General features: G+C 42.0%; 1 protein-coding gene across 7 annotated transcripts in view; it reads right to left on the bottom strand.

Moving 5' to 3' along the window:
• Positions 1 to 12,584, bottom strand: part of CYFIP2 (cytoplasmic FMR1 interacting protein 2) — a 114,016-nt gene that overhangs the window by 95,934 nt on the left and 5,498 nt on the right. For 4 of the 7 annotated variants that reach the window (XM_081035493.1, XM_081035495.1, XM_081035496.1 and 1 more), the window contains exons 2-3: positions 1,700 to 1,839; positions 120 to 209 (exon numbers count right to left, since the gene is read on the bottom strand). In XM_081035493.1, the coding sequence (XP_080891619.1) occupies positions 120 to 209; positions 1,700 to 1,816 (207 nt within the window). In that variant the 5' untranslated portion in view covers positions 1,817 to 1,839. The remainder of the gene's footprint in view (positions 1 to 119; positions 210 to 1,699; positions 1,840 to 12,584) is intronic. The other 3 variants (XM_081035499.1, XM_081035497.1, XM_081035498.1) reach the window with 1 other exon arrangement.

Here is a 12,584-nt window from a genome sequence, read left to right as displayed (position 1 = left end):
GGGCCTAAGAGGGACACATCTGACTTGAGGCAGGGCTTCTTGGAACAGCTGAACACATGTCCTGGTGTGAGAAGTTGTCCACAGCCCCCCGCTGCCCAGGCAGGGTCCCAGAGACTTACCATGCTGGAGTGGACCGTCGCCTGCTCAATGTACCTTGCAATGCCTGTGACAAATGCATTCCTGTCCTCGAAGTTTGTGTCAAAGTTAGCCTGTGGGAATCAGAGGACAGGAACATTTGGTTGTGAAAAAACAGGTCCCAGGTGGCTGGGTGCCCAGGAAACAAACTGCTGCCTACAAATGCTGCAAGTTCTCTGTGGAAAGCTATGTACACATTGCCCTCTCATCTACTTCCAAGAATGTCATGCTGGACCACACCGGGCAGGAGCAGTCTACAGACATGGTCCATACCCCCTGCTCATTGGTAGTTCCCAGGTGTACCCAGCCGAGTCCCAGAAGTAAATGCTTATACTATACAAGCCTAAGCACTTGTTAAAAGTTAAGGTGTGCATTGCTTTCACTGAGCAGTTGCAAAAATACTCACGTGAGGGTGGAGATACATACGTACAAGGATAATAAATGCAGCATTTTTTTGTGACAGAAAAAAAACTGGAGAGCATACAAATGTCCATTCATAGTGAAAGGCTGAATAAATAATAATATACCTATACTATTGGACTTATATATGATCCGTGGTGATTAAAAATAATGTGGCAGCATTTTCAGGGGAAAATATCCATAACGAATTTTAAGTTAAAAAAGCCAAATCATAGAGCAATATATATAGTATGATTCCCTTTGGGTGTATTAAAAATATATACATATATATGGTAAAATTAAAAAAGGGAGGCATGTGTCTACATATAGACATCGTTACAGGGAAATTTTTATTTGCTATACTTTTCTGTATTGCTTATAAAAATATATTTATATAATTAAAAATTTAATCTGTGTTACAAAATGTGAATGAACCAAGTTTGAGTTGAACCTTTGGGCATGTGCTGCATAAATCTGACCACTGAATAAAATTAAAAATGTATTATGCATTTATATGTAGTTTCATTTAGCAGTCCGAGAACTTTCAAAAGGTCCAATATAGGCAAGGATTTCAAATTAAGAATATTCTTTCTTAATGTGGCACACTTGCCTGCAGACCATGGGCTGTTTGCAAGGCAGACTCCAGCTGCATCGATGCTGTCCCCGCGCGTGCCCTGGTGGCATCGAGGTTTTGAGCAATCTGATCATGGTTTATCACAAGCTCGCCTCTCTTAGGCAAAAGCAAACAACTGTGACCAGCTTCCCTGAGCCATTAGCTGCTCTGGGGAGTTGAAGAGCTCTTCTCACATACATGAAGGAAAAGTAATTACCCAGACAAGCTCTAGGGGTTTCTAAATTGCAATATTTAATTCATGAGGTCAAAGCTGCCAAAGCCTTGGTTGGTGCTGCAGCAAGAACAGCCGGGAAGGTATTTGGGGTCAGAGCAGATCAACAAGCCTTCCCTAGGGAGGAGAAATAGCTCGGGTGTACATTTACCAGCTAATCTATTCCTTACACTCTGTTCCACCAGTGCACCGGGGATTCCATCAGCGCACGACCTTTCACCTTCTACAGGCAGACCTCCCTTTTTCCTCCGCCTTCAGGGCAAACCCTCTTAGGGGATCCCCAGAGGTCCCAAGCCTCCCAGTGCCCTGGGAGAATTTACCTGGTACATGATAGAGGAAGGTGGAGGCTCGATGCATGGCTGCTGGTCAGGGAGGGGCAGCTCTTCCAAGAGGTCCACGTTGGACAGGGCATCCTCCAGGGTCACGTGGGTGGTCATGGCTGCAGTTTCTGTATTCTACTCTGCGGGAAAGGAAGGGAAAGACAATGAAGAATTTCGGGGGCCTCCAAGCATTGCTCTCAGTTTCACCCTGTCCAGGCTCCTTCCAGAGAACAAAGGGAGTTAACATGCACTGAGACCACACTTGCTACTATTTCACAAGGTGCCTTCAACCGGCACCTGATATTTGACGATCTCTTTCCAGTTTACAAAGTACATTTTTTGTCTATTATCTCAGCTGAGCCTCTCCACAACCCTCTGTGATCAGCACGGTAGACAGTATTGTATCCACGTAGCTGATGAAGACACAAAGAAGTGATGCAATGCCCAAAAAAACCACAGTGACCAAGAGCAAAGGACTTCAAGTAATGCCTGACGCTACGACACAGGCCGTGGTCAGCCCCCAACTTTTGTTCTTCACGAGAACATTTATCAGTTCCATTCTTAACTTACTGCACAGCACAAATATCCACGACTGCAACAGCCACTTGAAAGCAGAGCCCAGGTTTTACAAGCTGATTCAGCTGGGACTAAAAGAATTCGGACTTCAGCAAAAGTCATCTTATTTGCAAAAAGGAAGAGCCATCATCTTCTGTGGCCTGGCTGTGTTTTGTGTGCCACACTGAACAGATCAGCCCCAAGTGGACATTTTTTGTGTGTCTGGGAAGCTGGCAGAAGGCAGTGGCTTCGATGAGAACCTTGCCAGGCAGTGAAATTGAAGAGGCCCTGAACAGCACAGTTACCTAACTCAGCAAACAGTTTTTTCGATACTCATTTTTTTCCCAAACATACATGAAATGTTGATAAAAACTGATCATGACGGAGGCCACCCGCTTCCCTCAAATATGGCCTAGAAGTCACATTCACTGATTACAGTGCAATAAAATCAGAACTCAATGATGCAAATAATAGCCGCCCCCCCAACCCTCATACCTATGAAAATGTATAAACACACACTTCTAGGTTATTCATAGCTAAAGAGGAATTCAAATAGAAATGATACAATATTTAGAACTGAAAGAGAGCATGAATAAATGTCTTAAAGGCATTTAGTAGGAAATAAAGAAGTGGAACTAAACGAACCAAATTTTCCATTCAAAATCTAAAGAAAGAATAAAAATCGACCCAAAGAGATGAGAATATAGGGATTGATAATTACCAAAGCAGAAATGAAGCAAAAACAAAGCAACCCAAAACAGCAGACTAGGTGAACAAAAATCTAAAACCTGAGCTTTGTAAGATTAGCAATAAGCTAACCCTTTGGCACCTTTTAATAAGGAAACAAAGAGAAAGCCCACAGTGGTGCTACGGGAGTACCCTTCCTTCCCCACCCCCAGTCATAGCAGGTGAGACACACGTGAGGGCTCTACTAAGAGTACTGAACACTGGAGGAGAACGTGCCTGGCCCACTAGGAAATATGTCAGGGCACAAGGGAGAAGGACCCCGGACAGGAGAACTGGGTCCACGGGCCAAAAAGGGCTGAAACAGCTGGAGTATAGCTAACGGCATGCAGTCCCTACCCTGGTGTCTGTCTCCCTGAGGCCTACAGTTGAGAGGGCAGATGGAGCTGAACAGTTAACCGCAATTCACACTTCACTGGGTTCTTAACACACCTCCCTGTCATGCACCATGGCAACAGCCAAAGCCACATCCAATGAGGGCACAGGCAGCTCAAAAGTGACTTCCCCTTGTGCCCTCTGCAGGCACCTGGCCTCCCCGGGTAGTTTCAGGCCCTCCCCACACCTATGATTCTTCCTCTTCTCTCTTCTCACCCCTGAATTCTAAGTGTGCCGTTCGCTTCTACAGCAAAACCATTTGCCAGTGCACAGAAAAGACTGCCCTCTTTCTTACACTAATAAGTCCATTGTGCAGGAGGGGTTAATGATTTTTATGGCACATAATGATGTACAAATTCCAAAGCCCTAATAACTGTCCTCGTTAATTCAAATAATAACAATAATAAACCTAAACTTTGTTTTAGCCCTTACTCTTTGTGAGGCACTCTGCCAAATACTTGACTATTGTAATCTTGTATCAACTCTATATAGGTAGGTACTACTGTGATTATTCCCATTTACAGATGAACAAAAAGAAGCTCAGAATTTAAGTAATTTCACAAGGTCAAGGGCTGGCAAGTGATGGAGCTGTGGTTGGAACCAAGGTTTGTCCTACATAAAAGGCCTAGAAGCAACTATTTCTAAGTACCAGGCTTATATCAAAGGGACCCAGGAGCCAACTTGAGGCAACTCCCACAGGCCAAACGTGGGGCAAAGTGAACACCACTTAGCGTAACTCAAAGGACTTGAAACAATATCAAATATGTTTAAATCCATGAAAGCATAAAGGCACTTAATAGAAACTTGGTTTTTATTACTTTGTTACTATTGGAGCATGCCTGTGAACCAACTTTTATGTTGAAAAACAATAAACAAAAAAAACAAGAGAACACTTAACCTGCCTTTCCTATACAAATTGTAACAGTGGAAAACCAAACTGCAGAAGAGAGGTGTTTCTGTCTATAAAGTTCTCTCTTTTTTCACCTCCCAGAAATAGTGACAGAATTAAAATATCCCTATTTTCCAACCCCCAATGAACAAATGGACGAAGGTACTAATCAACTGCTGCTAACATCAATAATGAAAGACAATCAGACATTATGTGCCTCCTGATGGAAAAACACACTTTTCTATGAAGAAAGATGGACCCAAAACAAAAAAAACCTTCAATCTACTAAAGTGTTCATACCAATTGACAGGTATCAACGGTGTTCAAATACATAAGAACACATTTAAAATACGCCACAGTGACGCCATCAGTAAAATGCAATCTATGGGAAACTCTGCTGGACAAACAACTCAGTGCCTTCAACAAATAAATTGCAAGGAGAAAAAAAGTGGAGGAAAGGAAAGCTTATAAGACCTTATTTAGATCCTATTCCAAACAAACCACCATAAAAATAAAATTAACATTTACAAGAGAATTGGAAAATAGAATACTGATTGGATATTTGATAATATTAAGGAAACAGTGTTATTATTATTATTTTTGGAAGTCTTAGGGGCATTTGCTTCATTCTACTTCTCCATCTGGAAAAATCAATCCATGTTATTTTCACACACTGAAGATACTCTCAAATACATTCTAGTACATCCCCATGCTTTTTCACAGAGCTTTTGTTTACATATGGGACATGAATAGTTCAAGAGCCACACTAAGAAAATTACCACACCAGGTACTTAGGAGATGTATTCTTTGGGGGAAACCATATATTTTTGGTACAAAATATAATAATTATAACCAGTAAATAATTTCAAGTCTTAAAAATATTTTGCAGAGTGTAAAGAAAATCTGTAAAAACCAGTGACATTTGAGGGGAAGGGATGGGTTCACTCCAAGACCAGTCAGTTTAAGAGTTGGGGTGCTTTTGCTGTACATTCTCTTTTCTTCAACAGCAGGGTGACTGAGGATCCAGTGGGGCACTCAAAGGCTCTCCTGAGATGGCAGAACCACTAATTCAAAGGAGCCTGGGTCCCTGAATGACTGTGTGGAACAGAGCTCCCTGCTGACATTCACTGGAGTGGTGTTATTAGTTTTTAGATGTGATGATATTGATGTTGTTCTAAAAGATTCCTTAGCTTCTAGAAATACCTACTAAAATATGGATAAAAGGATATAGGTGTTTACTTCCAAATGATACTAGATGGGTGAAGAGTGAGAAATGGAACAAAGCCAGCCATGAGTTTATAATTGTTAATGCTGTGAGATGCTTACACAGAGATTTATCATATTTTTTTCTATATAATTTTATATATATTTGAAATTTTCCAGGAAACCCCCGGCTTAGTGTATACATTCCCTGGTCTAATCTATCTTCCCTTTGTCCTCTCTGACTCCCACTTGTCATGAACTTTCCCTTCTCCTGTCTCCTATAACATGGGTTTCTTCTGGGCTTTACAGACATCAAAATACTAATTTACCAGAATAACCCTTAAGGTTTCCCCTTTAACACAATAATACCCCTGAACTTCACTTGAAGAGTATCAATAAGTGAACAGCCTACAAAGTCAGTAAATTAGGGATCTTTATTTCTATCAATGCAACCTTTCTTTTCTCCTTGTAAATATAGCTTCTCTAATGGATTTCTACGTTTGTTTGTACATCACTCACTGCCTAAAGAAGGAAGAAATGAGACATTTTTAACTCAAGGGCTGGAAGTCACTGCCAACTCCCCATCAACTGGAAAGAAAAAGCATACTGGAAATTTTAACAGAGGTATACATGAAAATCAGTTATTTTCTGGCCTAAATGTCCTGCCTCTTATGCAACCTTCCAAATAAATTCTTTAATTCAGTCTATGAACATATGGCCATGTGGCCATTTTGGAAGAGAAATTAATAAAACATGTAAAAATGAACAGTGTTATGGGAGCATCATTTACCAGACACACCTGCAACCTTTCAGTATGGGGCACTCAGGGCATATTTAAATTCAGTGTCTTCACAACAAACTCAAACTTGGTGTGGCCAGGTGTCACAGAGACAAGGAATAACACTGAGCTTATAGGCAACTTGCTTCTGAGAAGTGCCCTTGGCTGAGATGACTGATAGATCCTGAGAAAAAGGAGGTGGGCCGCACAAATGCAGGACAGGAGGAACCTGGCTTTGGGAACCCAGGTTCTGACTACCCACACGTTAAACCCTGCTACTCTGTAAGCAAGAGATCTGCATTGTTGTTTTATGTTTGACATTCTGCAAGTAAAATGAAGAAAGGTATTTTTCCTGAGGTGGAATACTAGGCTAAGGATAGTGGTTAAGCTTGAGCCCTGGGGCTCAAATCCGTCATCTGCCACTTTACTAGTTATACAATCGTAAACATATTACTGAACCTCTCTGAGCCTCAGTTTCCTTAGCTGTAAAAGGATGATAATACTCCCTACCCTCAGTGATTTATTCTGAGACTTATATGACAGTGTGGCATATGGAGTGCTTAGCCCAGGAGCAGGCACAGAGTAAGCACTCGAGGAAATGTTAGCTAGTCGGGTGGCCTCCTTTTAACAGAGTGAATGGATGAATTAAACATTGCAATGATACTTCTACCCAAAAGAAAGGCATTTTTATTATCACTCTAATATCTCAGCTTTCTAGATCTTGCACATTGACTTCCTCAATCACAACTACCTTGCAGTTTTGAGAGGTCAGGTGTTATTTTTGCTGTCTTTCTAAGGAGGGCACACTGTGACTGAGAAGTGAAAATTTCCATTCAAGGTCACATGGTCAGCTAATGGCTGAGCTCCAGCAGAAAGGGGATATCTTTACTCCCAGTTCTATTCCCTTTTTTCAAGACCACACCTACTTTTGTGTCATTTTGAAAGGTACGAAGCACATTCCTTCCCCACCCCCTCCAGTTTGGCTGCTTTTTCCTTCCTCAAGAAGAACAAGACTATGCCAAGCTAGAAAGATCAGGTAACTGTCACCTTTGGGTTTTATTAGGTTGGTGCAAAAGTAATTGCAGTTTTTGCAATTATTTTTAACCTTTTCAACAGCAATTACTTTTGCACCAACCTAATATGACCATCAACAGGCCAGGAAATATGTTCCCTGTCGGTAAATCTCTCCAGCTAGAAAGCAACTAAAATAAATAAATAAAAGTGAATTTTAAAATATAGGTATATTTACATATACAATAAAATATGTCAATAAATATAAATATTTTAAAAGGGAGGCTTAGATAGCCCCCTTAAAATATTTTTTTAAAGCAGCATTTGAGCAAGAAAAAATACCAAGAAGTAATTCAAAGTGTAACCAGCTTTTCCACAGTGGATATAAGCGGGGTATGTCTGGAGACTGTGTGGGAATTCAAATTTGCCATAACAGAAGATGGCTCCACAGGTCATAGTGCTCCCCTGCAGCTGACACCCTTTTACATGTCAGAACTTCTTCACAGATGTGGAGGCCAAGCAGGGACATAGTCACCTGTGTGCATCTTAGAAGACTTCCATAGCGTGCATCCAAATGGACCATGTAGCTTATTCCAAACAGGCTGCCAGTGAAACGTTTTGCAGGAACACCCTACTCATCCAAAGGTCAGACCCTGTGGCTGCAAACCACACAGGAGCCACCTGGAGCCACCTGTCAAGTAGCACCTGTACCAATCTAAAAAATAAGGCCACAGGTTAGAAGCAGTATGGATGGTGACAGGAGCAAGCCTCACGGTGGCACGTGCAGAGGAGACAGAGCTATACGAGGTGCAGAGAGGAACCATACAGGCGTAGGTGTCTGAGCCATGGAGGGTAGGACCAATAGCTCTACACAATGCAAGAGCCTGTAGACATCTCACAGGTATCACGGTTCACAACAGAACTCAAAATACTTCATATGTTGCCAGAATGATTCTAGAGCTGGGAGAGACATAAGGGACTGCTTACTTCCAGTAGAAGACTTTCTGACTCCTTCTTCCTTACCTGATTCTACCTTCTCCCAGTGTACTCTTTCTTTCATGACATCTGTAATACTTTATTATACAATTTACCATGTTTTCTCTTCTGACCTAAACAATAAATTCCTGGAGTGCAGGCACAGTGCCTAATTCACACCCAGCTCCCAGCACAGTGCTAAGCACACATTTACAGCTCAACTGAACTCCATGTTCATTGAGTGGATCACCAATGAACCCAAGTCATCCATGTTTTTAAAAATGGGAGAAGAGGTGAAGGAATATAAATAGCAAGAAAACTGCTCATATTTTAGAAAGAACTCCATCAAAATGGTTCAAATATTTAACATTTGAGCACGTAAACAGCTTCCATATTTTGTAAACAGTTATCTATGAAATAAAATCTCTTTCCTCTATCACTGTATGTCCCGATTTCACTCATCCTTCAAGGTCCCTCCCCTCTGTGACATGACTGCACCTACCTTGGAACTCCCTGGGATTATTAGCAGTGTTGGTGAGGACGTGAAACTGGAACTCTCATACATTCCTGCTAGGAATGCAAAATAGCGCAGCCACTTTGGAAAACAGTTTGGCAGTTCCTCAAGTTTTAAAACAGAGTTACCATATGACCCACCAATTCCACTCCTAGGTATTTCAGCACTACCTCTCTTCTGATACTTTCTGACTCAGAAGGGTCCCAAGTACTGCTACTTCCTCTTCTCAGGCCAGGGCAAACGTTGCTAATCGTTAATGTGTTTATTTCTCAATGAGTCCACAGGCAGCCTCAAAATCCTTCTTGTGAAATACAGAACTCCAGGAGGCCACTAGCAATCAATCTGAGTTTGCCCATGAGATAAAACACAGATGCCCTTCCTAGAGTAGAATAATGCATGTATAAGCTCCGTGAGGTTAGGGACCACACTTTATCCATCACTGAATACGTCAGAGACCTTAGCAGAGTGCCGAGGACAGATTAGGCACTGAGGAAGTGGTGGATGAAAGAATGTCCCGATGCTCCCAACTCCCCTAACAACATAGGAGAAATGAAAGGACCTGAAGTTGGCTGTGTCTTCACTTCTAGTTTTTTCATTCCTTCTCCTTCACTATTAATAATACAAATTAAATCAACATGGAATATGCAGTCATATCCATAAACTTCCTGTACAATTATTTACTTAATAGGTTTTCTAAATAGACTTTTTGTTTTTACTTTGTACATATATGGTAGAAGGAAGCTTTAGATCACCATCACTAATAGAGAACCAGTACTGGTTGCCATAAACAGAAGAAAACTATAAAAAAAATAAAAATAAAAACAGTGAAAACAAACATAGGTCTGGGTACCATCTGAAAATCATCTCATACCCACCATTAATACGAGTATGTTGATGAGAGGTGGTTTAGTGTGGTGGCAAACTAGGATTCGAATCCTGGCTCTGCCATTTCCTGGCTGTGTGACCTTGGGAAGATGACATAATGTTTCAGAGTCTCATTTTCCTCATCTTTGATGTGAGGAATCATAATAGTTCCTACCTCATAGACTTTGAAAACTAAATGAGTTAATCCATGTAAACAGCTTGGTAGGTAGAAAGTGATCAATAAAAATTAGTTCCCCCACAAAACCAAATCCAACAACATATAAAAAGGATTATACACCATGACCAAGTGAGATTTATCCCAGGAATGTAAAAGTGGTGTAACATTAACAGGTGAAAATCAATGAATGTGATAAGCCGTATCCATGGAATAAAGGACTAGCCCCCAGGAGCATCTCAGTACACAAAAAAAAGCACTGGACAAAATCTCACACTCTTTCATGATAACAACATTCAAGGAATAGGAGGAACTTCCTCAACCTGAAAAAGGGCAGATACAAAGAAACCCCACAGCCAACATTACACTTAATGGTGAAAGCCTGCATGTTTTCCCCTATGATTAGAAATAAGACAGATAATATAATAACAAGTATTGGTGAGGATGTGAAATTAGACCCCCCCAATACACTGCTGGTAGGAACATAAAATGGTACAATAACTTCGGAAAACAGTGTGTTAGTTTCTCAGATTTTTAAACACAGAGTTACCATAAATAAAATATGGTCTATCTATACAATGGAATTTTATTCAACCACAAAAAGGAATGAAGTATGGACGTATGCTACAGCATGGATGAACTTTGAAAATAGTATGCTAAATGAAAGAAGTGCAATATGCTTTTTTAGGAAATGTCCAGAATAGGCAAATCTATAGAGACATCAAGTAGATGAGTGGTTGCCTAATCTCAGGGTGGGGATTGGAGGAAATAGGTGGTGCTGCTGATGGGTACAAGTTTTCTTTCTGGGGTGATGAAAATGTTATAAAACTGATCATGAGGATAGTTGTACAACTCTGTGAATACTAAAAATTACTGAGCTGTATGCTTTAAGCGGGTGAATTGTATAATACAGTGAACTATATCTCAAAGCCACTACCAAAACATGTTAGTATTTGTACGATGACTTTTGGTAAACTTTGGGTATAACATAAGCAGAAATGGTACAAAGAGAGATAGGAGCTGCAGTAGGAGGAGCTTGGGGAGTTGGATGCTGCCCCTAAAAGCAGAGACTGTTGAATAAAAATCAACAAGGGACAGCAGGAGAGAAAAAGAGAGCCAGGTATACACTCATATTAACTCCATGGGCCAGTCCCCTCAGGCGGTAGGGTGGGCGGGACCTCCAGGGGGCAGGGCCCAAACCAGGCCCCTCCCCGGCTTGTTTTTGTTGTACTGCCATTGGTTAGGGGCTGGGGCTGCCCCACCCAGGAGGCTCCTCAGAGGAAAACCTCTGAGGTAGGGTGATGGGCTTTGAGGTTGAGAATGAGAACAAGATGGATCTCTGGCTCCCCTCCTACCTGAGCTCTCTTTCTACTATGAGGACATTGGGGCTGAAAGGTGGGAAAGACTTGTACATGGTCACCTGGCCAGTTACAGGCAGAGCTGGGGCTAACACTGCAACTTCCTGGGAAGACAAGGGGACCTAATACAATAACAGACATGGCAGAGCTGCAAAAGAAAAAGAGGAATATGAGAGAGAGAGATTGAGAGAGAATTCTAATCCTGTGATAAAACAAAAAGCCATGTGAGAAAGGAAATATAATCAAAGGACATTACTTGGCTGTCTCATGACCATTTACACATCTTAATAATGTAGACAACTTTAAACACGATTTTGGTTAAAATAGAGCTCTTACTATATTGGGCGACAGGGGCAGGGGAGGGCGGGGATGGTGTAAGAAAGTGAAATCTTCATCCATCACAGCAGGAAGTAAATAGACAACGCAGAGAATAGATAAATCAAGAAACAGCAGCATAAGCATATCATTTAGAGATCTGGAAGCAACTACTGGAAAAAACAGAGAGTTAAAAGCTGCAGCCTCTGGGGGAGGTGGGTACTGGATGGTTGTTGGGTTGTTTTCCATTGTCTTTTAATACTATTTGTCTTTTTAAAGCAGGTGCATGTATTGCTTTCATCAAAAATTTAAAATTTACTTTAAAAGACAACAACTCAAGGCCTCCTTACTAGCAGTTCAGATATCTGGCCAGCCCCCAGCACTGTTTCTAGGCAATCTTTGCCATGTAAGTCCCTCACTGTGGGCCTTCTGGGACCAAACGCTCTGTCACCTGCAGCTTCTCTCCACATAGGGGACTTGAGGTCACAGCAGAGAAGGCCAAATCAGCCTGGACTTGGGCCTCTGGAGAAGGCCTACCCTCCTTTTTGTTTACAGCAAAGAAAAAGATCCTGGTGCAGCCAAAGGGCTTGCCACTGCATTTGCCGTTTTACTCAGCTGCTTCCTGACTTGTCAGGTTTTGAGGCAGCCTTTCTGTAGACCACTCCACCAGACCGGGCAGACCCCATCCTGTCGGGTGGGAAGGTCATGCCACGGAAGGTAGCTGGATGATTTGCTCCTGCTGGGGCCTGTGACAGGCCGCCACACGAAGGACACCAACATGACTTGTATCTGGGAAGAGAAGCTGCCACTCAGAGGCACCTGCTGAAACTCAGAAAGGGAAACCACTGCACCTGCTGTGGCAACAAAGCGTGAGGCTTCAGGTTTGGCCAGCGGATCGGGGCACACAGATCTCAGCTTCACCGACGTGAAATTGCAACTCAAATGGGGCTCAGTCTGAAGACTGACTTGGGTCCTGAAATCACATTTTCACGCAGGGCAATATCCCTGTCTGTAAAATATGGAGGTCGGCCTGGTAGTGGTTCTCAGCCATGATGTCAAAACTCCCAAGGTGAAGGTTGCTATGGCAACTTGTACAAATAACGGTGTAAGTAGTGAGGTTTGCAAACAA

Source organism: Rhinolophus hipposideros (genome assembly GCF_964194185.1).
Source record: "Rhinolophus hipposideros genome assembly, chromosome: 23".
NCBI classification, from domain to species: domain Eukaryota; kingdom Metazoa; phylum Chordata; class Mammalia; order Chiroptera; family Rhinolophidae; genus Rhinolophus; species Rhinolophus hipposideros.
The sequence above is the reverse complement of the archived record's forward strand: the minus strand, read 5'-3'. Positions and strand labels throughout refer to the sequence as shown.